The sequence below is a fragment of the Xiphias gladius genome, chromosome 7, assembly GCF_016859285.1.
Source record: "Xiphias gladius isolate SHS-SW01 ecotype Sanya breed wild chromosome 7, ASM1685928v1, whole genome shotgun sequence".
In the NCBI taxonomy this organism is placed as follows: Eukaryota; Metazoa; Chordata; class Actinopteri; order Istiophoriformes; family Xiphiidae; genus Xiphias; species Xiphias gladius.
The window spans coordinates 26,214,063-26,239,744 of NC_053406.1; the positions used below are offsets into that span (position 1 = coordinate 26,214,063).

The 25,682-nt window shown below is 41.2% G+C and overlaps 2 protein-coding genes across 2 annotated transcripts; both read left to right on the forward strand.

Moving 5' to 3' along the window:
* Positions 1-321: 321 nt before the first annotated feature.
* On the forward strand, positions 322-9,674 carry LOC120792242 (solute carrier family 35 member F2-like). The gene is made up of 8 exons (XM_040131316.1): positions 322-413; positions 2,070-2,245; positions 2,540-2,667; positions 3,953-4,112; positions 4,525-4,681; positions 4,782-4,834; positions 6,388-6,542; positions 9,006-9,674. Exons 1-8 carry the CDS (start codon positions 322-324, stop codon positions 9,360-9,362), a joined length of 1,278 nt encoding a protein of 425 aa, XP_039987250.1. The 3' UTR covers positions 9,363-9,674.
* A 1,831-nt stretch (positions 9,675-11,505) lies between these two features.
* On the forward strand, positions 11,506-25,378 carry LOC120792395 (flotillin-2). The gene is made up of 11 exons (XM_040131557.1): positions 11,506-11,554; positions 14,262-14,343; positions 14,864-14,954; positions 15,292-15,415; positions 16,029-16,147; positions 18,537-18,650; positions 18,745-18,864; positions 19,327-19,541; positions 20,861-21,044; positions 21,822-21,971; positions 23,341-25,378. Exons 1-11 carry the CDS (start codon positions 11,506-11,508, stop codon positions 23,377-23,379), a joined length of 1,287 nt encoding a protein of 428 aa, XP_039987491.1. The 3' UTR covers positions 23,380-25,378.
* Positions 25,379-25,682: the final 304 nt, after the last annotated feature.

Consider the following 25,682-nt stretch of genomic DNA (forward strand, 5'->3'; position numbering starts at 1 on the left):
CAGTGACAACAAGAAGAAGCACACTGAAGACTTCTCTACATATCGTTCATCATCGGCTCTTATCTTTAAGTGCTGCTGGCTGTCTTCAACCCATTATGCAGACGCACACACACACACACACACACACACACACACACACACACACACACACACACACACACACACACACACACACACACACACACACACACACTCAGAGAGATAAGTGAAAAAGTAATCTTTGCCCCTTGAGTAGGTTAATCATTCAGCTCTAGCACCCTGAAAGTCAGCTTGGAACGCTTAAAACTCAGGAGGGGATTCCTCCATCACTGGTGTGGCAACATGGCTGCATCCAGAGGCACGAGCTACAAGAGCCGGAGCGCCGGACTCATGGCGAGGATCCAGAAATTCAGCCCCAAGGAAGTTTTCACCTGGTGAGTGGACAGAGGAGGTGAGAGGAAGAGAAGCAAGTTAGTGAGTAAGAGTGTTAGGGAAGAAGGTGGCCCACGACGTTATGTGTCTCTTTGGAGGCCAGGTCTCTCAGCAGTGGTGGAAAGTGATTTTTTTTCTGTTTATAATGGGTTTATAATCTGTAATTAGTGGCTCTAGTACTGGTTAACAAATAATTTACAAATACGTTATACATCAGTTGTAAGCCATGGTTAAGAATAAGTTTTGGGTTGCCAGGTTGTAGAAAATCCTCCTTCTGGTCTCTTTAGGTAACTCTTTAAAAATAATTAAATAGTTAAAAATTGGTGAGACCTCTCCGATGGACTGTTTGACCACTCGTCTTCTTGGAGAGAGTTGCAGGACGTCAGGACCAAATCCGTTTAAAAACTGATTATTGACTTATATATAACTACAGACTTGATGGATTATTGTTTAATGACTTATTAGGCGACTGAATAACTTTTGCTGTTGGTTTATTACAAATCGAGAAGCCCATTACTAACACTTACTAACTGCAGACTTGATGGCTCAGAGGGGTCTTTCTAATGAATTTAAGCGCCAGCAAAGTGTCGTGCTGGAGGAGGATTTTCCACAACATGGCAACCCAAAAGTTGTTCTCAATAATTGCTTGTAAGAATTTGTCAACTATTAGTCAAGCTATTATTACACCCTTTATAAATGGCGCCTTATCAGAAAACTGTAGCACTGTGGTGATTAGATTTCTGTACAATTACTGATTTGAAAATCAATTTGAACTAAAATGCATAATAATTGATTTTCCAGAAAAGGTAACACTGCCGGATGTGACTTTTCTGTTGTATAAATCTCAGATGATGGAGTTGAAGTTGTGTAATTTGATCAATTTTCTAAATGACAGTAAAGACAGATTTTTGTTTTTTTTCTCTTCCTCACCTACTGACTTACGAATGCTGCTATTTACAATGATGGTGATGAACCATGTTTCATGAAGAAAAAATATGGAAGGAACAGGTTAAGAAGATCAAATATAAATAGTCATCATCGGTTCATAGGGAAATATTGTCCTTTTTACTCCACTTGATCGATTTTTTTTTTTAATTTATTTTAAATTACAATTAATTGTTAAAGATTAAACCAGTGGTTCCCAACCTTTTTGGCTTGTGACCACTTACTAATAAGCAGTTTCTAGTTCAGGGCCCGTGTTATGTTTTTAGCAGTTCGTCAAAAGAAAATTAGCCCTGAACTTCTCAGATAATTTCATTTAAATGCATATTTAAGGACCAAAAATGTTAAATTATACAATATTTATTTTTTTAAAAAGGCAAAAAACTACTTCAAGGTAAAAAGCTTACTTACTTAACAGTCTAATCTCTTTGATCAGAGCCCGGCTTAGCTGTTTCCCCTGTTTCCGGCCCTTATGTATGCTAAGAGAAGCTAACCGGCTACAGGCTGTAGCTTCAGATTTACCTTATAAACATGAGAATGAAATCAATATGAACATCAAACTCTTGGCAAAAAAGAGCATATTTCCCAAAATGTCAAACTTTTCCTCTAAGATTATAGTCACCACCCATATGTTCTCAAGAATATTTAAAGTGGACGGCGCTGAAAAACAAATGCGCCTGGTAGCTTTTAAGATGCGCCACTCTCTTCTCTCTCAGGCAGCTGGCCAAGACGCTGGCCATGGGTCAGGGCCTGGCTGCGCTCATCTGTGGGACGGCCGTCACCTCCCAGTACCTGGCCACAAACTTCCATGTGGACGCACCCATGCTGCAGAGCTTCTTGAACTACGCCCTGCTGTGTGTCACCTACACCACCATGCTGCTCTGCAGAACAGGTAACACCCCCCCCCCCCGTGTTCCGGGTCTGAAAACCTGAGATAAAACCGGTCACATCCTGTGGGAGTGATTCCTTTTATAATGATAGCAGTATCACTGAACGTTTCTGTTTTACTTGTGGTTTTGCATAATTTCAAGCTATACGCTGAATTTCTGGCTGCTAACCAGACTTCAGTCCAGATTAGAGTTGACTGAGCAGTGATTCAAACGTTTCAACCTGTCCTCAGGCTTGGTGGAGAAACAAAACAAAAGTCAGTACTGAAGTTCAGGGGTGTCCCCCCTTTAAAACGCAGGGGATGGCAATATTTTACAGATTCTGAAGAGCCGATGGTGGAAGTACCTTCTGCTGGGGCTGGTGGACGTGGAAGCCAACTACACTGTGGTTAAAGCATACCAGTACACCACCCTCACCAGTGTACAGGTGGGTGCAGGCTGCGTTCATGTGGGTTTCATGCTTGGAGTTTTTGTCCAGAAAACAGGGCCCGTATTTATCAAACTGCTAAAAGTGAAATTTTGAACTTAAGTGAAACATAAAAGTTCACTTCACTTTTACTCCGACTCACAAACCTAGAAACAAAAGCTATTTTTCAAAATTTCTTACAAACTTACAAATGCTCTTAAATTCAGTTAAGAGTAAATTCCGGATGACTTCAGTTTAGAAACGGAGTTTTGCACCTTCAGAGACATGTTTAGTGATTGCACAAAATATCATTGGTATTTAAGGGCGGTTATTTGAACTCAGAAAGTGTTTTCCTTTAATCATAATACTGATCTCGTCTGCCCATCAATTGTGTCTGTAAGCAAATGCACATACACTAACTCCCAATCTCCTGCCCATCATAATGACCCGTGTCAACCTATTCACAAAGCACTGAAGGAATTTTATCTTGTAGAGAGGAGGATCAACAATTATTTCACTGCATTCACAAATCAGTTTCATTAAAATCTGCATATCCTCCTCTGTGCAGCTCCAGCAGGAAGGGTCACCGTTGAGCTTAGCTTTCTATAATATGGATCTCAATAAACTCTATGAATGATTTTAAAGTGTGTTAACCTTGTTGGCACCTCACATTATATACGCTTTAAGTCGACTGAAATATTGACCCAACTCTGTTCTGAAAATATGACGTCCACATCCTCTTCCCCGATGTTTTCCAAGTGAATTTATAGAGCTGCACTTTTTCAGTATCCTAAGAGAAAGAACGATGCTTTGTGGCCCATTCTATAGCTGGAGAAAATGATTCACAATATGTTTTAAAATTTGATTTTAGCGTACCATGACAGTGCACGTGATACCAATATTACCAGCTTAGCAGATTGAATTCCACTTACAAATTTTTGAAAAATGTTATGCCCTGGTCATTGTAGAGGATATTCGTATACATCCATATACGAATATCCTGATGTTAATGATTATCTGTGCTTTAAGAGGATCAATACTCTTCAACATTAAAAGAGGGATGTTTCATGTCAGTGAAGTACACATTTATGTACACAAATAAGTGCTACTTAAGATTTAGCGTATCCAAAACGTTTTCGCTTTTTTTCCCTGTGTCACTTTTTTTTAAAAATCTTGTTTTCAGTGTAGGTTCCAATAAATTCATGAGATGACGTCTGTTTCAGCTTCGAATGAACTGTGCGCCTTTATATTCTTTGATATTTGTGTTTGCATCTAAATGTGCTGCTGGTTATGTTCCTGTCTCCAGCTGCTGGACTGCTTTGTGGTCCCGGTCCTAATGATCCTGTCCTGGTGGGTTTTGAAGACACGCTACAGGCCGGTCCACTATGTGGCGGTCTGCATCTGTCTCCTCGGGGTGGGGGCCATGGTGGGGGCTGACCTGCTGGCTGGACGAGACCAGGGCTCCAGTAAGTACTTCCTCGAAGAGGTTACTCACTCACTGAGCTCGTTCATGCCCCATGCTTTAATTTGTTCAGACAATAATTCTGTGATCAGATAATGCATTTATCAAAACTGTGAAATTTTAATGTGAAACTTTGGGTTTAAGAGAGAGATTAGAGTAAACCTTTCACCTTTTTACTTGCTACTTTAGATTCTAAAATTGACACACAAATGAAATGACATTTCAAGTAGTAAACAAAGTAAACAAATGTTATAGCTCCCCTTAAGCCAATCAGTGTCTTTAAAAAAAAAATCTATTATTATCAATATTGTGCAGGATGTACAGATAAATAAACCAACAGTGCACCACCATCAGGCCAGTCAGTGTTATTTAGACAGGGTTGGACCACAGCGATGATGTTTCTCTCCACTCCTCAGCGTCAAACATCTTGTTAGGTGACGGTTTGGTGCTGCTCAGCGCTACGCTGTACGCTGTGTCGAACGTGTGTCAGGAATACACAGTCAGGAACCTGAGCAGAGTGGAGTTCCTGGGTATGGTCGGCCTGTTCGGCACAATCATCAGCACCGTACAGATGTAAGTGTATGTAGGTGTGATCAGTCTTTGGACTCATTCAACATTATGTTTAATCTGGTGGTTTTTTTGTTTTGTTATTTTTTTCTTTTTCTTTATGCAGGGTGATCCTGGAACGCAATGAAATTGCTTACATTCAGTGGAGCTGGCAAGTCGGTCAGTACTCATCTTACATGGAAACATTTATAAGGCAGGAGATTCCTACACTCCTGGTTCATTTCATTGATTTTACAACTATAGACAGATATTGAGTTGTATAGATAGATATTGAGCATTGTATGATGACAGATACAGATAGGAGTCTTCTTTGTAGTCTCAGCTTTTCTCCCGACTAATCTGAAAACTCGATCAGCAATTTCCCTTGTGGTAAAAAACGAAGTTGAACTTGAAGAGGCAATGGATAATCTATGACCCCATACTGACCCCCTGTTGGACACCACTGATTAAATTTGTCCCTTTTATATAACAGGACCAGAATAAACTAATTAGATTCTTACACTATAAATCAATCAGTATTTGAAGCTGCATTAAGGGAGCTACAGTATAAGCACGTTTTTGCTATCGCTACCTAGCCAAGGTTAGCATAAAAAGCTGTTAGCTTACCAGTCTTGAAGAAACGTTGCGAGTTCAGAATCAAACTTCATTCCTTTACTGTCTCCAGCGGTGGAAAGCAACACCAATGTTAACTCTTGTTTCTATCACTACCTTTCTTCTACTGAAGTTAGCATGCTAACCAGCTAGCTCCGACCCGGCCCGGCCGTCTCGTCACTTTCCGATAGTGAGTCGCTGTAGCATCCAGTCCGCCCTCAGGCCAACCCGAGAGGATGAAGAAGTAGCTCTGCTCAGAGGAAGTATTCTAACCTCTTGTCTTGTAAACGCAATGATGGCTGAAGCTCCTGGCAAGCGAACATCACCACCACCACCACCACCACCTGCTGGCGGCAGAGAAAACCTAATTATAGCACCTTTAAACACTTTTGGTTACTAAGGGACAGAGCTCACAGAAACTCAGCTTTTATATGATCGGGTTGTTTATGTCAGTGTTGGTGAAATCTTCTCCAAGTTATACTGAAGTAATTACTGATTAGTCTCCTAAAAACTATCTCACAACAATGTTTACGTATGTTTATTACGTAGAAAGGTCCGGGATATATTTGCCTACGGAAGCAGGGGGCCACTGCTATCTTCTTTCAAAAGAGAGGAAATACACGCACAAACAAGTCCTGTCTTTTTGCGAGGAATAAAATGTTTGCCACGCACCAAAACTCAGCTCTGCAGAAAACCTTTACTCATCTTGGATCTTTTTTACACACTATACCTGGTTAGGTTGTAGGCTAGCCCCCATTATATCCAGGGGTCAGCTGGGTTTGTGTTCACACTGTGCCACCAAAGAAAAAGCTCCACTGTCTGAGATAACTACTCCTGAAACCAAAATGTATCTTTTTCTACACATTTAATACAGAACATGGATGGATTACCAAGCACAGTTCCTCGGGTCCAAGAGGGTCAGGAGGCCCCTGGGCCAAGGCCTCCGTGTGAAGTGACTCTTAATATTTCTTGTTTGTGAGTCATAACGCTCAGTTAAAAGACACTAAATGACCACAAAGAGGTGCAAGACTGAAAGAGACTTTTCTTTAAATTAAGATGGTTGACATTTGTTTTACTGACAATTGTGACTGTGAAATAACATTTGTTTGTTTTCTTCTCAGGGCTCCTGTTCTCTGCCTTTGCCTTGTGCATGTACACTCTGTACAGCTGTATGCCCATAGTGATGAAGCTGAGCAGCGCCACCTCTGTCAACCTCTCCCTTCTCACCGCTGACCTCTTCAGCCTCTTCTGTGGGATCTTCCTCTTTCAGTACAACGTGAGCAGACACACACTAACACACAGTAAAAACACAGACACACACACACACACACACACACAGACACACACACACACACACACACACACACACACACACACACACACACACACACGCAAATCCCATGAAAACCAATGAATGAATGTCCTCTATTAACAGGTATTGAGTGTGTATCAGAAGCCTGATATATCTTACTGGTCTGTGCCGTTGTTTTCCAAAAACTATCAAAAACCCATCGGTGAGTCACACCGTCGCAGTGCTTTCAGTGTTCCTTCATTACAGACACACTCTCCTGTTTAATTTTGACTCAGTCCCACATACACGGTCACACCGTCCTGCTGCTGGAAATACTCACTAGAGCACAAAATGTGGATTAACCCACCACTGAAAATAGTCCCCAACAAATACATTGTTCCCTCCTGTTTTAGGAACGTTAGCAAAAAAACTAGAGACCAGCTGTTTTAGGAAAGTATTTAGCCTTTTTTAAAAATGGAAGTTTATCATTTTGACCAGTTCTAATTATGTACATCTTCAGTATGGAACCACTAGGCTTGGGGCTCGGTGGCACAGAGATGCAGGGTAAGGCGGAAAGTACTGAGAGATGGACTAACACACTGGTGGTTTTGGTCTTTTCATGGAGATGGTCGACAGTAAGTAAAATGCACGATAACACCGGACCATTCCTTTAAGGACAAAGTCTCAAGCTCTCGTTCCTTTCTCCAGCTTTCACCACCACCCAGTCTCCGGGTCACAGCAACCTACTGGATGTTATAGTGACACAGCAGTGTTAATGAATAATTACAAGGTTTAAAGAGTAACCTCAATGTCATGTGTTTTTTTTTTTTTTACATTTAGATTTACACCGCTTATAATCTAGGTTTAATAGACTTCCAATAAACGACATCTGATGCTGAATCTGAAAATGTCACCTGTTTTTCCTCTGCTCACTGGACCAGCCAGTAAAACATAATTAACTTAATTTACTCAAGTGAGGTACTTGTTATTAAACTATTTTATTTTTTTTTAATGCTACTTTTTTATTCATTTTCATTTGCATTGCATATTTTAAAGACTCCTACAGCTATAAGTTAAAAATAAAAGTTATAAGTATTTCTCCTCTTAAAATAATCCTCTCTCCCTGGCTCTCTCTGAAATCTAAAAATCATCAAATATGAATTTTTATAAAAGGAGATTTATCTTACTTTCCTGAGAGGTCAAAGAGGTCAAATCTCAGTGTGTGTGTGAGTTGTGTGTTCAGAGTTTCATTTCATTACATCATATCATCATGCTTGTGAAAGTTACATGGCTGGGTCCAACTTGGTTGTGTTGTCATATATCATGCAATAGGGTGTGAGTCCAGGTGTCATTCAGATTCAGAATTCAGAGCAAGAGAACTGTATAAAAAAAAAAAAATGAACGAAAAAAAAAAAAAACAAAAAACAACAAACAAAAAAGCAACAAATGGAGGGCTAAGGAGAAGGAAAGCATATAACAATGATACAAACATACAATCAAATGAATCATGACAAATGAAAAAAATATGACAATCTTCTGAAAAAAAAACCCCCCTTTTTCCCTACTAAACAAGTTGTTTTTTACACCATGTTGTTTTTTTATTCATCATACAAGGGTTAGTTATTTATTTATCTGATGACTGACACTAATTTTTTGACAGTTTATCTGTGGCATGTCCCCCCCCCGGCCTTAATGCCTCCCCTTCGGGCTCGTGGACCGATGAGCTTGTTTGGGTTGGAGGACTTGTCATATAAAAGGTGTCTTTGTAGAGATGAACTTAGAGAGAAGTATCACCTGACCTCTGCAGCTCCCCTCGGCTTTACGGAGCTTTGTACCTAGTTACAGCTCATTGTCGACCTTGTCTGGTCACTCTCACAGCTCTCGTAGCGTCGCCTTTGGCAGTTGTTTTCAGTGATAAAGCTCTAAAAAGCCGTTGTACACTACCTGCTCAGCACCAGACATTCTGGCAGACCCAGTTAGCCACTAGCTGGTGAACATATTGGAGCATTTAGCAGCTAAAGAGCCAGATGTTTCCCTCAGGAGTTGCTGGAGACCAAAAACAGAGCTAAGAGAGAGGGAATACTGGACTTAAATTCATCATAACACTTTATTGATCCCTAATAAAGTGTTACGGGGGGAAACTAGGTGTTACAGCAGCACAAGAGGAAACGGGAGGTACAGAAGGTACAAAAGGACAGAGCAAGCATAGGATTAATAGATATATACAGTTTATACATATATATATAGATATAAAACTACCCATAAATAAAAATAAATCAAAACAAAATTAAATCTCAATACCGCTACAAATAAGTAATAAGTAGAAATCAAACGGTACAACAAATTGAAATGAAAAGCTATAATCTATACAGTAAGTGTGTTTAATGTGCAATAATGAGGTATATGCATCAGCATCACCTAACCTGTTGTCTCTCTGCCCTGCCTCAGTTCTCTGGCCTCTACCTGGTCTCACTGGTGGTCATCCTCATTGGCTTCATCGTCTTCAACGCTGTGCCAACACCTGCTGACTCCACAGACCTCGCCACCTCCTCTACCTCTTCCATCTGCGAGGAAGGATATGACAATCCCGTGGCCTCTCAAGACGACATCACCCAGCGGGAAGTGGCTGTGAAGATCACCACAGCGGAGCGCGAGGATGAGGAAGAGGAGCAGCGGGGGGGTGGAGAAAAGGAAGAGGGATTGGAGGAGGAGGAGAGGAGGAAGAAGAAGAGAGCTTCAGGACCGTCACCGAGCCTTGGAGGAGGGAACCATGATGTTGCTGTTCGACGCAGCACTAAAATGTGAACAACGGGACGACAACCTGTTGATATGTCGCATATATATTTTTAAACACATTTATTTATTGAGTTTTGCTTGTATACAAAAAACCATGCAGTACATATAGAAAATCACTATGCTGAAATGAATAAGAAAAGAAAGGAAATTAAAAAGCAATTACAAATAAAAAACAAACTACAACAGTGGCACATCTCATCCTTGAAGTGTCTAAAGCTACTGCCATTGTTGCTGTTATGATGTTATTGTATCATGAGTTGCGTTTTTTTATCTATATTTTCATGTGTTCATTTTTACCAAAAAGCCAGCTGCCTGACAGTCCTTCCATCCACTGCCTGTATGAATATTTCTGGGCGTTCCTCCATTACAGATGAGGACGCTGGAGTAATAAATTACAACCAGCAGAATCCGGAAAGCAGTACGTCTTTATTGTGCAAAAATTTAATGTCAACAGAACAACAACAAACCAGTTTTCACTCTTGAATACTGCATTACAAAATGACGCGCGCGAGTTTTTGTCTGCTCCGGCGGTCCAATCACAGGGATCACTCTCCAATCAATCTGCTGTGCTTATACTTGAGTATTTACATTTCATGCTGCTTTATACTACTTGACAGCTATAATAAATATTTAACACACAAAACATAGGGTCAGCTTATAAAATATGAAGCAACAATATGGAAAGCAGGTTTGCATTAATATGTGGTTAATAACACAACATACATAAGCTGTTCTGTGTAATGAGCACTTTTAGTTTTATATGATATTTATATTATTATTTATTGTTATATGTTTGTGTCTGGCCCTTTTCTCGAAGGAGGACTACTACTCTTTTATTTTTACACAGCAGTAATACTCCTTCTGGGCCCGTATGTAAGTAAATAACCTGTTTTTATTAAGGCCTGTTTTTATTAAACTATAAATGAAATACATGCACTCAGCAAACTGACACATTCTGGTATAAATTAGAAATAATCATGAAACAATCATTTATATTGTTTTGTGACGTAGCGTCAATGCAGACGTATTCACATCCGGTGAATACTTTCAAAATAAGGGGAAATAATCGTGTTGATTGCAAAAATAGCCATAACTGTAGCACTAGAGCTAGCGTCTCCATTAGCATTGCTCATCTTCTTACAGCACAAGGGACATTAGCAACAATAGCCTCCGGCGCCCTCGCCTTGCACGTCGTAGCGGCCATATAATGAATAAATAATATCCGTATTATTACAACTGAGGAATGTGGGATCACCAGGCAGCAACTAAAGGGGTCGTTGCATGAGTGCTTTCGTTTTTGTCCTTGTAGTTTGAAAGTATTTACCGGAAACGATGGTATACATTGACGTCGCTTGACGAAATTCCCCGTGCTGCACTTCTATACTTTGACCACCGGGGGCGGTAAAAACACATCACTATAAGTAGATCGCAGGCTGTTTAGCGTGCAGGGCTTCACTGATTGATGAAGTCAATTAATTAATACAAATAATTGGGATGAATATCTGTAATATCCCCACTGAAGAATGAACTAATTAATACATTTATGTAATTCATATTTTACCAGCAGGACCAAACTGTTTACAAGATTCTCAACCTTTCTGTCCTGTATAAAAACTCCCAAAGCCACGTTACTACACAGGAAAGCTGGGGTTTCGTTTTTAGAGCCGTAAAAGCAGTTTGTTCCAAAGCGGTGACGAAAATGAACAAACATAGAAAAGCAAGATGTTCCGACGATGATTTTAATATCGGCCTTACGCTTGAGACTTGCAGAATCAGTGACTTCTTGTAAATCACTTCTTAAAACGTTTGTTTTGCTTTGGTTTCCAGCGTTTGTTTCAGCCTTTTCATCTTATTTTATCCTTTATTATTTCTCACAGGGTTTTTATTTGTTTCGGGGTTTTTTTGTATTTATTTGTGCGTTTATTTTAGCGGGCCCTCTTCCGCAGTACCCGTGCTGACTCGTTACGTCAGCCCGGTGTCGTTAGGCGGGGCAGTTGTCGTTGCTGTTGCTGTCATCGCTCGGGACGTGGAGACTCTCACATCGGCCGACTCGGATTAAACATCGGCTACGTCTGCATCGCCAGCTCCTCCGAAGATCCGACTGTTCCGACTGTTCTGGCTTTTCTCCTGTCCGCTGCCGTGTTGAGTCGCCATGGGGAACTGTTTGACTGTGGGTCCAAACGAGGCTCTGGTGGTCTCGGGTAGGTGATCCGCCTCTCGCAGTGCTAACGAAGCTGCTAACGGTCCTGATGATAGCAGAGCTAACGGTTGGCTGGTGTCCGGGGATAAACTGGATAACCAAACCGCCTTTAACTTGCCGCTTTTTGTAGCAAAACCACTGGCTGGTGTCTGCGAAAGCTAAAAAAACACTGGCGTCTGTGTTAATTTCTGTGTTTTTAACGTTAATTATTGACGTTAATCGCGGTTTAGCTGATCTTAGCTAAAACCTTTAGGACCGTTAGGTCACCTGACCGAGATGCTTTGATGCGTCATCAGAGAAATAACGGCTCAGGCACTAAAGTTTAGAAAAACACTGTCGGTGATCAGTGAGCTCCGGTGGGTAGAGTTGAACCACAAATTGTAGTTGGAGGGTTGGATGCCAGCTCTCCTCCATCAGCTCTGTCAAAAAACAGCTGCAGTGGTGCAGGAAGTAATCGGATCCTTTGCTTAAGGAGAAGTACCAATACTGCAGTGGAAAATACTCAAATGTAATAAAAGTCTCACAGTAAAAATACTTCTTATTTTCATCCCTGCGACTGACACATATGGGATTCTATTAGATTAGAAGAGAAAGTATTTTGGACTTGTTTTGTGAAATACTGGATCATTTGACCTCATTGAGCCTCGAACATTTTGTTTAAATGAAACTATCTGAGAGGTTAAGAGATTAAATCTCTCTTTGGTGAAACTACTAAGAACTCAAACAGCTGAAGCGCGATAAAAGCCCCCAACTAGACACTGCTTTTAAACGAAGGGTCACAAGCCCGAAAGGCTGGAAATCACTGGTTTAACCTTTAACAATGTGTTGTATTTTCTAGAAGCACGGTATATTCTCGTAAAATCCTGATGTGTAAAGTAGCAAGTAACTACAGCTGTCAGATAAATGTAGTGGAATAAAAAGTACAACATTTCCCACTGGAATGTTTTGAAGTAAAGGTATAAATTGGCATAAAATGGAAATACTCAAAATTGTACTTAAGTGAAGAACTTAATTAAGTATACTTAGTTACATTCCAGCGCTGAAAGGCTGTGAATAATTAGCAGAGAGTTCAGTAAATAGAGCCAAATAAACTAAAACAGAAAACCGACTGGAAAGGTACAAAGTTTGAGAGAGCACTTTTAGGCAGCTGGGGAAAGGTTGGCCCTGCTGTCGTCCCCTCACAAGTCAGTTTCATTTCATTTGTACTTGAAGATTGACTAAAATGATTAACAGATTATGAAAACAGTTGCTGATTAATTTTCTGTCCATTGACTCATCGATTAGTTGACTAATTGTTGCAGATCGACTTGCGACTCCTGAAACGTAGCAATGTCTAGTTGTGACCCGTCGTGACCGGTTGAAAATGTCTGTGTTACGACCAGGTCGACCAAAGAGAGGTTCTCTTTTGTCACAGCCCGGGAAATGTAAAAATATTCAGTCATTCACGAGTTAAAAAGCAAAGACTAGAGGAACATCTGAAGAAATAAATCTTTGTTTCTGCTTTCCTGTCCTGGTTTATTGTCACAGCCCCTCAGGTCTATCACCCGACCCGAGTGTTATGTTAATCCTGATTATATATAATTATGTTGGTTTGTCCAGTTACTTCCGAGCCCCTGAAGACGAGGGTCTATGTATAAAAATGGCTGTGATTCCTAAACGGTTAATGTGATATTTTTGTCAAACCCCTTTAATTAAAGCTGACAGTTTACACTTCAATCACATCTGGATGTCTTTGTTTCAAATCCACTGTGGTGGCGCACAGAGGACACAAGGAAAATTGTGTCACTGTCCAAATACTTATGTACTTACCTTTATATCCCCCACTCTCTTAGTTTGGGGATGTGTGAGGCAGGAGTTGCTCAGTGACCCCAAGGCACCTATGCCAGAGGGCTATTTGGCGGTGGAGGTCTTTTCCCTCCAGAATCCCCTGAAGCGGACGTTGTGTGTGGAGGACCATGATGGTTCTGAGCCACTCTCTGAAAAATGCCAAATGCAAATGTACATAGCAGTGTGTTGCTGTCGAGGGACCCGCTGCCATCTCCAACCGCTGCAGAGCCACACGAGGGTCTGAAGGGAAAGAAAGCGGTCCGGTGGTGTTTCCACAGCCGTCAGAAGCACAAGTCTGAACCACTGCGCCAAAACTGAAAAATACTAAGTAGAGAATTAGCAAAAGATGGTGTAAACTCCTGTGCAGGATGAGTCTTGATCAGTATACATCTGAAAGTGAGCGCCGTTTCACAGACGCTGACTCAAGGACGGGTGCTGGGGGAGGTGGACTGCCCACCTCTGATTCAGGGCGTTAACATTCTTTTTCTCTATAAATGTCCTGATGGAGATAAGTCCCAAACGACCGACTCTATGAAAGCATCGGCCTTGCGAGATTCAGGATGATTTAAACCAGTAGATGGCGTGTTGAGCCTTTTTCAACACATGAAATGCAGATTTTTTAACTTAGAAAAGAAATGTCTGTATCAACACCAGCACCGATGTGTTTCATCACAGACTTATCATTTAGTTTACAGCTGCAGTACCTCATTAGACAAACACTGAATAAATCAGACGACTGGTCAGTGTTAAGGGGAATTTCTGTGCTTCTTTTTTTTTTTTTTCCTACAGTTTGATATCATCGTGGTATTTGATGTTGGATGCAAAGTGACTGATTATTGAACACAAAGCTTTTCTTAATTGAATTGTTCCTCTTCCCTCAGGTGGTTGTTTCGAATCCAACGATAAGACCTACATCGTGGGAGGCTGGGCCTGGGCTTGGTGGTTCATCTCAGACACCCAAAGGTGAAATCACAGTACAGGGACTTTTATGTTATCTTGAAATTAGGGCTGTGGTCAACCCAAAGACAATCTGCCACCAGTGGAACAGTCGCAGGGGAAAAAAAATCTGCACACTATCTGGAGATGAAGTAAATGGGCCACAGTGCACTGAGATGGCCGGTGGAGCTCCACCAGGAGATCAAGCATGTTGTCACAGCATTTTCTTATTCCGCATCGCTGTTCAACGGCCCTGCCACATGGCACGACTGATATTTTAAAATACTCCATTACTTCATTTCGTTAGTAATGTTCTGTTGTAATGATCTGTACTGGTGACACCAGATTTTGCCCTCTGTTAATTTCCAGGAAGGATGAGATGTATCTGCTTACAGTCACAAATAGACCCACCTCTTCCACATCGCGCAGTCTGATTGAACTATGACTATGGCATCTACAGATTTTATTCCAGTATTCCACAGCTTACTCTTATGATTCATATTCCTCTCTTCGTGGACTATGAAACTGCTTTTGTTCCTTGCTGTAGGATAACCCTGGAGATCATGACTCTGCAGCCTCGTTGTGAGGATGTGGAAACAGCAGAGGGGGTTGCCATCACTGTCACAGGGGTGGCTCAGGTAAGACCACATCCCGGTGTCTTCACTGTGTCGCTGCTTTTTTAATACTTACAGAAATGTGTCCCAAGCACAGAATAAAAAAACCAGAAAAACAACGGAAGTACCAAAAGCTGGATTTGGATGTCTGCTTGGGTGGTTTGTCTTGTTTGCTTCCTCTTTGATCAGATACTTCCTGATCTAAATAAAATGTTGCCAAGTTTAGACTTGTTTATTTGGGCAAAGTTGTGCAGCTGCTTGTGTCGAGGCAACATTAAACATTTGTTTAATCCCATACTTCCCATACTCTGGGTCTGTCACCAGATGAGCTGCCCTCACTCCATCACTGTGTCTTCTCCAGGTGAAAGTCATGACAGAACAGGACTTGCTGGCATTAGCTTGTGAGCAGTTTCTGGGTAAATCCGTGATTGAAATCAAAACTGTGATTCTACAGACTTTGGAGGGACATCTGCGCTCCATTCTAGGTACGGACATTGATTTAATTTTAACTGTGTGTTTGTCAAAGTTAGGAAACGTAAATTTGTTTTCTGAGATGCCAGTTTAAATAATTGACTAAAAATAATTATTTTCTTGATTTGTCAAGCCTAATGTGACGTCTTCAGATTTCTTCTTTTGCCCGACCAACAATCCAAAACCAAAAGATATTTAGTTTACAAATATGTAAAACAGAGAAAAGAACTAAATCTTTGCAATGAACAGCCTGGAAGCTTTGGCATTTTTTCTTGAAAAATTAACATTTACAAACAATTAATAGATTATCAAAATAGGTGCCCTTTTTTCCTGCAAACTAAACAACTAATCGACTTAGCTCTAGATTGGCTGGTTACAGCAGCCCCGTGGGGCCTGTCATGCATATTTATATCACAAGAAAACATTATGACTCTTTGACCTTTGTACTACTTAATATAAAGGAGTACACATGTCTCTAAAATGTGAAGGAAAATCTGCTGCCTTTGATTTTACATAAACCCAAGAAATCTTGTTGAACAGTAAAAATGCACAACACTCAAGATGAAAACTGCTGCTCCGGCTTTGTGAAAGTGACATTTTGAATTGCAAGGAGTTTCTTTTTTGCAGGTACTTTGACTATAGAGCAGATCTATCAGGACAGGGACCAGTTTGCCAAACTGGTGCGGGAGGTAGCAGCTCCTGATGTGGGCAGGATGGGCATCGAGATTCTCAGCTTTACCATCAAGGTGGGTGGAAGGTGCTGTAGGCGGCTATGGTAATAATACCTGGTCCTCTGACAACGGCCAGGGAGTGCAGTGATAAGAATACTTGAAGAAAATGCTAATGTAGCTATTGAGCAAAGAAAGATCACAATAATACAATTAGCGTGGGTTTTGACTTGATATTCTCTCAGATATAAAGGGAAAACAGCACATTTTAAAATAGAGCTGCAGTCTCAACCAAGAACAAACCAGCACAGGTGCCTGTTCAGCATGTGTGGACCATACAGATCAAGAGCATAGAAGTAGATTATGCTGCACAAGTGGTGTAAGAAGTTTCTGTGGATGTTTTGATACTTATTTCTGATTGAATTCACTGAGTACAAGCAAAATCTTTTATAGCCACCTCTCAAGCTTACAGGGTTTGAGTATTGTATCTTCAAAAGGCAGAGTTTAGTTGGCCAGTTAGTTAAATATTAAGAGGAGCGGACGAAGAAGATCGTCAGGCCACTACGAGCCCTAAAACTGGTTTTGTGTTTTCCTGTGCGACTAGCAAAGATGTACACAGGTTTTACTATATACGGTAACACCGTGACCATCATTTTCAGAGGACACTGTGAACAGAGCACAGTGCTCTGGCCTTCATTATTAGTTGAATTGCGTTTAGCCAAAACGGAACGCCGATCTCCTGGTGCCAAATGAGCAGAGCAGACACAACCAGTGAACGAGGCTCCATGGGCACTCCCCATTCAGGTAACGTGGCTCTTTGCTTCCTTCACCCGTGTCTCTTCCTCACGTCTTAGCTCCTCACAGCGGGGGATGCAAGAGAGAGAATTGAGGGTGGAGGAAATATATTCACCAAATGGGGCGTCCTCGCCCACTCCAGCATCATTTTGAAAAGACAGACACTACTCATGATGCACAGGATCTCAACTGTCCAATGTGTATGAATGAGTCACAGAAACCTGCTTCAACACCGAACATAGAGATTTTTCGCCATCAAGGCATCATAGATTTATTTTCATAGAAGTAATTTTACTGTTTCAGCTCTAATAGTAGTATTTCAGAAATTTTTATAAATATCCTGATAATACAGTTTACCATGATATATTTTGAAATTTTGATATTGACACATCCCTAGTGGCTAGAAATCCTTCTACAGCTCATGTCGAGTGGTACAATCCATCAATCTCCTGCTTCACATAATGGTCACTTGCCTAAAGTCTTCAGTGGCACCATAGTAAGATGAATCCCTCCACTTCCTCTGAAAGGAAAAATGATCCCACTGGAACCCAGCAGAAGTTGAGGTTTCTGTTTGTTGGGTAATGCAGCTCAGAAGAGCGTCATTGTGTTTGTGAGCGTTCTGTCGTATCCATTTCTGTAAGACGCATGAACTACCAGTGAAACAGTTTTAGTCATCACTTCATACGCTTGGCACTTGTGTGTTTTATATGCTCAGCACTACTTTAGAAGTCACAAACATTAGTCAACAGCCGCCCTGTCTTGCAGCTGACCATAGTGCTTTGCTGCGAGCCCAGAGTCCATTTCTATCCCATTAAGTAGTCTAGGTCGAGATGGTTTCTGCGATGCGTCAGGACCAGTTAGCTCATTAGTGGAGGCCTCAGACATTTATGGGTTGTCTTTATTTTAGTTTTTGTTTTTGATCTTCCTGATTCAAGACAGGAAAAAAACTGGTGTTGGTGTAGATTGGTATTATTGAGAAAAAGTATCCTGTTGGACTGCTGATGTTCCTTATGTTATTGTTGAATGTAGCTGAGACCTTGTCAATAATCAGATGGCACCGCCAACAGTTACTTTGGTTAATGAGGGGTTTTCTCGTGCCAGCAACGCTTCAGTGCCGGTGCAGGACTCAATAAGCTGTTACCAGGCACAGATAGAAGGCGTCTATTTGTAGCTGACCACTACTAACTACTCACTACTAACTACTCACTAGCGGAGCAGTAGACAGATTTGCCCTAATCAGTGGTGAGAGACATTAGATATTTAGAAAACCCACTACAAATCAAATTAAATGTTCCCGCCGCAGACCTGCTGAAATATTTTCCTTATGGTGGCTGGTTGCAGTGTGTAGAAAAATTGTCACTTCCATTTAATCCAGCCTCCATTGAAGAAAGCGCTATTTTTATATTTTGACGTCATGCTTTTATTCATCACTTCATTAACTGGAAAAGATTTCCAGCCAATGACCATTTACCCCACAGCCAAACAGAATTTTGACAAATAGCACAAACCTGTTGTGTCTCGGTTCGACACTCTTCTGTTACAGCCTGGCTTTATGTAGCCTGAGATGGATGAGTTTCTACATTGAAAAACTCTTGTCAGTTGTACTTGATTCAGTGTTTACAGTAAGCTGAGCTCTGCAGCTTACAGGTTGACCCGTTTCTCTATGATTCAGGATGTGTATGATAAACTGGATTACCTGAGCTCCCTTGGGAAGACCCAGACTGCCGCTGTTCAGAGGGATGCAGACATCGGTGTGGCTGAGGCAGAGAGGGATGCTGGGATACGGGTAAGGAGGCTCTAGTGGGCGGGAGACTGAGAAATGGATTCTGTTGTCCACAACAACCAACTGATCACCGCTCTACTTCTTTATTATCTCCCAGGAGGCAGAATGTAAGAAGGAGATGATGGACGTCAAATTCCAGGCCGACACCAAGATGGCTGACTCCAAACGAAAACTGGAGCTGCAGAAAGCTTCTTTCAACCAGGAGGTCAACACGAAGGTGGGCGCCTGAGGTTTTAATTTACACTGAAGCATGACTTAACGTTCAGGGTTGATCCGTTAGATGTAGATATGTTTGGCTGTTTACAAGCAGGGGCCCGACGGTAGGTCAGTCCCACAGCTTATTCACTCCCACTTTATTTAACATGCTAGTTTCCAAAGATACCAAAATGAGAACGTTATGAAAATGTGTGTAATGTGATCTAAAAGTCATCTGGACTATTTTCATTTGAGGGTATGGTGCAGCCATGCCATTATAAAACATGGAGTATTGGGTTTGAATCTTTTACTCAGTGTCAACATCATCCAACAAGACGGTTTGAGACAATGACGATGATTTTAACAACCAAAGCTAAACAAAAAGGACAAACTACCGTATATTTCAGCGTTCTTTCCAAAAACGTGTGTTACCTCAGGTGCGTGTGCTTTAGAAACGTGACAATCTGTGTGCTGATGTTTTCAGAAAGCAGAGGCCCAGCTGGCGTACGAGCTGCAGGCAGCCAAGGAGCAGCAAAAGATCCGTCTGGAGGAGATTGAGATCCAAGTGGTGCAGAGGAAGAAACAGATCATCATTGAGGAGAAGGAGATAGACCGGACTGACAAGGAACTCATTGCTGTGGTCAAGAAGCCCGCTGAGGCCGAGGCCTACAAAATGAAGCAGCTGGCTGAGGGGCAGAAGTGAGTGGGAACCCTTCCTTTAACTGGGCCTTCAGTGGGTTTTATGAGCTCTTTCAACCAGTATAACCAGTCAGTAGAAAGTGCAAGATCACTGGGAGAACTAAGACGGGCATCACTACAGTCCTCAGCAGACACAGCGGCCATTAGTTGATTTAAGAGATGACGTAGCAAGTTAATTAGACCAGAGATCTGAAACATCTGGTAATGTCAAAATGCAAACCACTCAAGTAGCAGTGCTACAGCTTTGTTGTTTGCTTTTTTTTGGAATAAAAACAAAACTTGTAACCTTCGTCACAAACATGCCTTGTGAATTTAACTGCTCACAGCAACAGCCGCCGTTTATGAGCAGTAAACTTATTGGGGGATATTTGCTCGCTATTTGTGGCCCTTTTTTTTTCAGGCACTAAACAGTCAGGGTTTGCACAAGTAAAGGGAGGAAGAGAGGCACCGCTGAAAACTGTATGTTTGGGTTCATGCAAAATGTTTTAAGGTGTCGCCGTTGAGAGGCCGAAAATAGGGGAGGAGGGAACGGAAATATTAACAAACAGCCGCTGCATCAGATGTGTCATTGCTGACTGACCAGTGGAGCAGAGGACATGATGCCTGCCATGCAACATCTGAGAAAAGCAGGTGCAAAATCAGTGGTGGTGTTTTAATGGTTCACATGCAGAGGGAGAGAGAGCCAGGTCTAAACTGAGGGAAAGAGAGAGAAACAACACGTTTAAAGTGACAGCAGTGAAGAATCTAGCAGCGAATTTAAAGATGCATTATAAAGTCACTTTCCAGAATGTCTCCGTTCTGCACCACATTACAACTAATTTGTCAGCTCCTGCAGCTTTTTAAGTCCAGTCATTTTCGGAGCAGTAAAGCACTGTATTCAGTATTTTATTAGTCTCTTTCTATTAGCTCTGCTTTACAGGGAGGTCAAAGGTCAGGAGCCCGAGAGCAGCACCATCACTTCTGGAAGAGTTTTACTAGCAGGGTGGATGTTTATCTGTCACAGAGGCTTGAAACCCGTCCTTCCAGCCTGTGTCCTTACTAACAAGAGCAGACTGCTCACCATGTGCTGCGGTCACGTGGCCGTCATTTTACCAAGCACTTTTATTATTTTGTTGCACTTTGGGCCAAATTTCAGTCAGGTAAATGTTTTTAAAGTGTTCTGACAGCTGTCGAACAGAAAGACGATTTGGAAATGTTGTATGATTAGAAGTTGTGTAGAGCCAAGGAGGATATTGTTTGACTGAACTAGTTTTTGATAGTGAGATGTGTTGATAGATGGCTCAGCAGCTACTGGAACTTGTGTGTTTCCTCTGCAACAGGATGAAAACAGTGCTGATAGCTCAGGCACAGGCAGAGAAGATCAGGAAGATCGGCGAGGCGGAGGCTGCCTCGATCGAAGCAGTTGGCAAGGCGGAGGCTGAGAAGATGAGACTGAAGGCGGAGGCCTACCAGCAGTACGGAGAGGCAGCTAAGACTGCCCTGGTCCTCGAGGCCCTGCCTAAGGTAACAAAGTCAGGTTCTCCAAGTGTCCTTAAAAGTCCCGTAATGCACATCCAGCCGCTCTAAACACCAGTTGTACTTTGTTTTACAGTTCACTGGTTTGTTCATGTTTAATTCTTTTTACAGCAAACATGAGCCAGTTCTAGGTTAGTGCATAATACTAGCAAGTATTTTCATTAGGTCACTACATGAATTGAAAAATGTCTTCACCAAAGGGACAGTGTGACATTCCGGGAAAGAGGTTAATTTACTTTCTTGCTAAGAGTTTGTTGAGATGATTGATCGTTAAATATGAAGCTACTGCCACGAGAAAGTTAGCTTAGCAGAAAGACTGGAAACGGGGAACGGCCTGGCTGTGTCTGCCCAACCAGCCCCTCTGCATTTTTTGTTATGTTGTGGTTGTTAAACGCCCTCAGCAACCCACAACACAAGCAGCTTGAAAGCTGCAGAAAGAGACTGGCATGGTTGTATTTTACACATAATGCATTGATATTTCCATGTAGAAACTTTGGTTGCAATAATCAGCTCTCGAACCCAAATTCAAAACTGAACACAAGATGGTAAAAAGTATTTTCTTTCAGACAGCTGGATATGAAAAGATACGTGAAGGGCAATGACAGCTCTCAGTCTCACCCCGGGATCCTCACAGTGGCTTCGTCGTCATGATTCATCCCTAATCAGACTGGGACTGTAGAATGTATCACATGATCTCTGATTACTTAATATGGGAGATGTTGATTATGTCCTGCATTCAGTTAACCGTTCACCGTATCTTTGCAGATTGCGGCCAAGGTGGCAGCGCCATTAGCCAAGACCAATGAGATCGTCATCCTGAGCGGGGAGGGTGGCCGCGTGACGGGCGAGGTAAACCGCCTTTTGGCTGAACTTCCTGCGTCTGTCAACGCTCTCACTGGAGTGGATTTGTCAAAGGTAAGCCGGCTTTATAACATGGGTTTGTACCAATGTAAATGTATGGGTAGTATTTCTTAATGCATGAGGGATTAGGGGTAGCGATGGGATCTGACAGCAAGGTTCGGTTGGTGGCCAAATCTATGACTTCAGCTTTGCAGGACGACGGGGAAAGATTTAGCTGATGTTTCGGTGACAGTCTGCGACAGTGACATGATGTTTTCGGGTTGAACGCCGTGAGGGAATTTCTTCAAATTTGGCGAAAACATTCGCTTGGACTCAAGGACGAACTGATTAGGATTTGGTGGTCAAAGGTCAAGGTCATTGTAACCTCACAAAGAACCTTTTTGGCCATAACTCAAGAATTAATACGCTAAATGTAACACAGTAATATAATGGGATAAAATGATGAATAGATGACATGTTATATCCAAAAGACTTTTCTTGCCATTATTATTAAACACACACCTCAGGAGCAGAAGGGGAGAATGTGACCAAATTTCCTGCAACTTGACTGGTTGGCGGAGGCAGACAACCGCGAGGCAGGAAGTCTAGTTTCATTTAGTTTTCTCTCTTGTTTATCATATACAGTAATAAGTTTTTTGTTTTCTCCGAAGAGGGCCAAAAACACAAAACAACCCAAAAAACAGCCTTTTGTCATTGGATGGTACTTCAGCAAAGGGATACTCCAGCGATTCAGCATTATGGGTCAAAATCAAAGTAGCAGAGGTCGAGATATGGTAGCGTTTTGTCCAGAGTAGACGCTCTCTGACTAGTTAACACCCACAGCTCAAGTTCCTACCGCAGATTTTAAAAAAAAAACATTTCTAGTGTCCAAGCCCAGGCTGAGATAACTGTGATGACAATGTCAGCGTTATTTTCCCCGAAAAGGTTTTCAGAGGCTGAGAAGGACTCCTCATGACTAGTAAAAGGATCTTTAAAAGCACTGTACTATAATATGAAAAGAGTGAAATGCATCTTTAAGTAGGGCCTTTTGAGGTCATTTTAAGAAAAACAAAATAGCGTCTCAAAGGAGGCCTTTTATTTCACGTCAATATTGTACTCACCACCTGTGTTTGAAAACATGTTTATTCCAAGATACGCTGCATTTCTGCAATGTTCACAGACATGTTTCTGTCAGAAAACCCAGGACTTGGATAAATTCACAGGGAAAGTCCTCTAAAGGATCCTAGCAGAAATGGGTTTTTCATACACTCAGCTTTCTGTCTCCAATCTGAGCCTCAAAGCACTTGAAACCTGAAAAACACTGAATGGAAAAAAATGTAGGTCACGAAAGTGGTCCAGCCTAGTGATAGAAAATTCATGGGGGTTTGTTTCAGAGCCTCAGAGTCTCAAAGCCACGTTGAATAACGTGTCCCTTTTTCGACAGATCCCGTTGCTGCAGAAGATGACTAGTACTCAAGCCTGAAGACCAGACTCCACATGACTCCAGTATCTGTTGTATGCACTCTCATAGACTGCCTTTAATACACTTGAAAATTTTTGTTGTTTTATACGTATATACTGTATACCAAGTGAATTTTGGAAGCCTCTGGTGCCTTACTTTATACAGGACCAGAAAATCTGCATGCACTGCTGCTCATTCAAAGAATTTTTATTAATTTGTAACGTGGAAACATTTTGGGTTGTTTTTCTTTTAGTTTTCTTATGTGATCAGTTTATATATGTAATTTATTGGCCCGTTTTGTATGAAATGTCATTGAAGAGGAGAGCTGATAGTAGACGGGTGTGATGATTGACGACCAGCTGACTCTCACCCAGGTAACATTTATATTGTCACGTGACCTGACAGCTGATGTTACCACCGGCTCTTTGGTATTCATACATCGGGTCTCTGCTTTTTCAGACATGAGGCATCTGCTCTCACTTTTTAGTGAGTCAGTTTTTTTTTTTCTTTCATTATATTGCGGGCATTTTTGTTGATTTATATACCTCTGTCTTGATTGTGAGACACATCCTCATTCCCTAGATAATCTGAATCTTTTCTTGTTAAGTCGAGAACTTTCTTTGTATTGCACATATTGTAATTTTTAACTATCCAATGTTATTCAGGTTATTTTATGTCTCAGTGATTGATTTTTTTTATAATGACAAAGGTGCTCACAGTCTTATAAGAAGCCCCTTTCATTGTGCAAATCTCCATCAAAATGTTTCCCATCTGCAGAGCTTGTGATGTGCTCCTTTAATATTTAGTGTGGGTTTTAAAGTAAAATGGTCGTAGTTTTGGCGTCGATCAAGACTGAAAAAATTGGTTGGTGTTAAAATCAAAAAGAAGAGAGTAAAAATGACGGAGTTGGAGTTGTGTCAAACATATTTATATTGTGAAAAAAAAAAGCTTAATGTGACTAGATTCTGAAAATGAAAGACCAAACAGCGATGCCAAATAGAATACATTGTCGTTTCATTTTTATTGCACCAGGAGGGACTTGGGACGCTGCATAGTTTATCTGACACCGATATTTAATTTCAGGCTGCGAAGGCGAAGCCATGATCAAATCAAACGTTCACATTTCACAGAAGCGCACTTCCTGTTCGGTGCGTGTACATGTCTGCACTGATTTGTTTTAGATATAGATATAGATCACATCAGATATAGAATGATATTTTAGCAGAACACTTTAACTTATCAACAACGTTTTAACTCTTTTAATAAGTGATATTGCTGTTTGTAAATGGTCACAATGCTTTCTTGTTTTGGGGTCAACTGTTTAGCTCCAGTGCAGCAGTACACAGGATCTGACGCTCAGTTGAATGTCAAAGACTTTTGGAAAAAGATTTCTTGGGGCTTTTGACAACTACAGTCTATTATTGGGAGTAACAGGTTGAGACCTCCTATGAAATGTTATTTCATCCACTTCCAGAAGAAGTGATGGTGAACTCTGGTCCGAACCAAAACCTTCCCGTCTCCTCCTACAGCTGCACTCACCTCCACTAAAAATCAACTAAACTGACAGTGATGTTTAGTTCGAACCTCATATCTCAAGCAGATTACAACACAAATTGAGTGCTAGTTTTACGTTTGAGCGTACTGATACAGAATTTACAGAGGACTGTTATTGTTGTTAATACTGTTCTTTGGGCACCAGTCTCTCGTCCTCAGTTGATTTATGTTTGTATCATTTTTTTGCTCATTCAGTGACTTGAGAAATACTGTGACCGTATAGATTTGTTTTTGCAAGCAAATGTTTTGAACTTCAGATGTGTTCAGTGTGTAAACTCAACTCTAACTTGTCTGTCTTTAATGTTTTTGTGAAATGATTACATATTTGTGTTATTATCCTAATGTTATTTACAACACGTACACTTTCTCTCAAACGGCCATGAATCCCCTGTATGCTCTTGCTGCATGTCATCCGTCTGTACTCAGAATAATCAGTTCACTCTTAGTAAACTGTCGTTCTAATAAATAAAAGTACCATTATTTGTTTATTTTTTTGCCATTTCCTATTCTGCAAATTTTATTTAGGGACAACTTTAATTAATTTTGTTCAAAAGGTAAAAATGTTTCGAGGTAGGGTGATGTGAAAGTACAAATACGTGGTGATGAAGTGTATTCAGAGTGTAAAATAGTATTAGTAGTATTTTGGTTACAGATGTAAATCCAGTTTTATCTCAGGGTCAGTTTTCTATCAGTTATTTAGGCCGTCTTATATTTTTTCGTCATACTTATGGAAGTCAGAAAATCCAATTTTACGATTAAATTCCCTTCAC

Coding starts and splice junctions, on each gene's coding strand:
- LOC120792395 (XM_040131557.1), top strand. CDS start 11,506: ATGGGGAACTGTTTGACTGTGGGTCCAAACGAGGCTCTGGTGGTCTCG. Junction 21,045..21,821: donor TCCTCGAGGCCCTGCCTAAG/GTAACAAAGTCA, acceptor GTATCTTTGCAG/ATTGCGGCCAAGGTGGCAGC. Junction 21,972..23,340: donor CTGGAGTGGATTTGTCAAAG/GTAAGCCGGCTT, acceptor CTTTTTCGACAG/ATCCCGTTGCTGCAGAAGAT.
- LOC120792242 (XM_040131316.1), top strand. CDS start 322: ATGGCTGCATCCAGAGGCACGAGCTACAAGAGCCGGAGCGCCGGACTC. Junction 414..2,069: donor CCCAAGGAAGTTTTCACCTG/GTGAGTGGACAG, acceptor CTTCTCTCTCAG/GCAGCTGGCCAAGACGCTGG. Junction 2,668..3,952: donor CCACCCTCACCAGTGTACAG/GTGGGTGCAGGC, acceptor TCCTGTCTCCAG/CTGCTGGACTGCTTTGTGGT.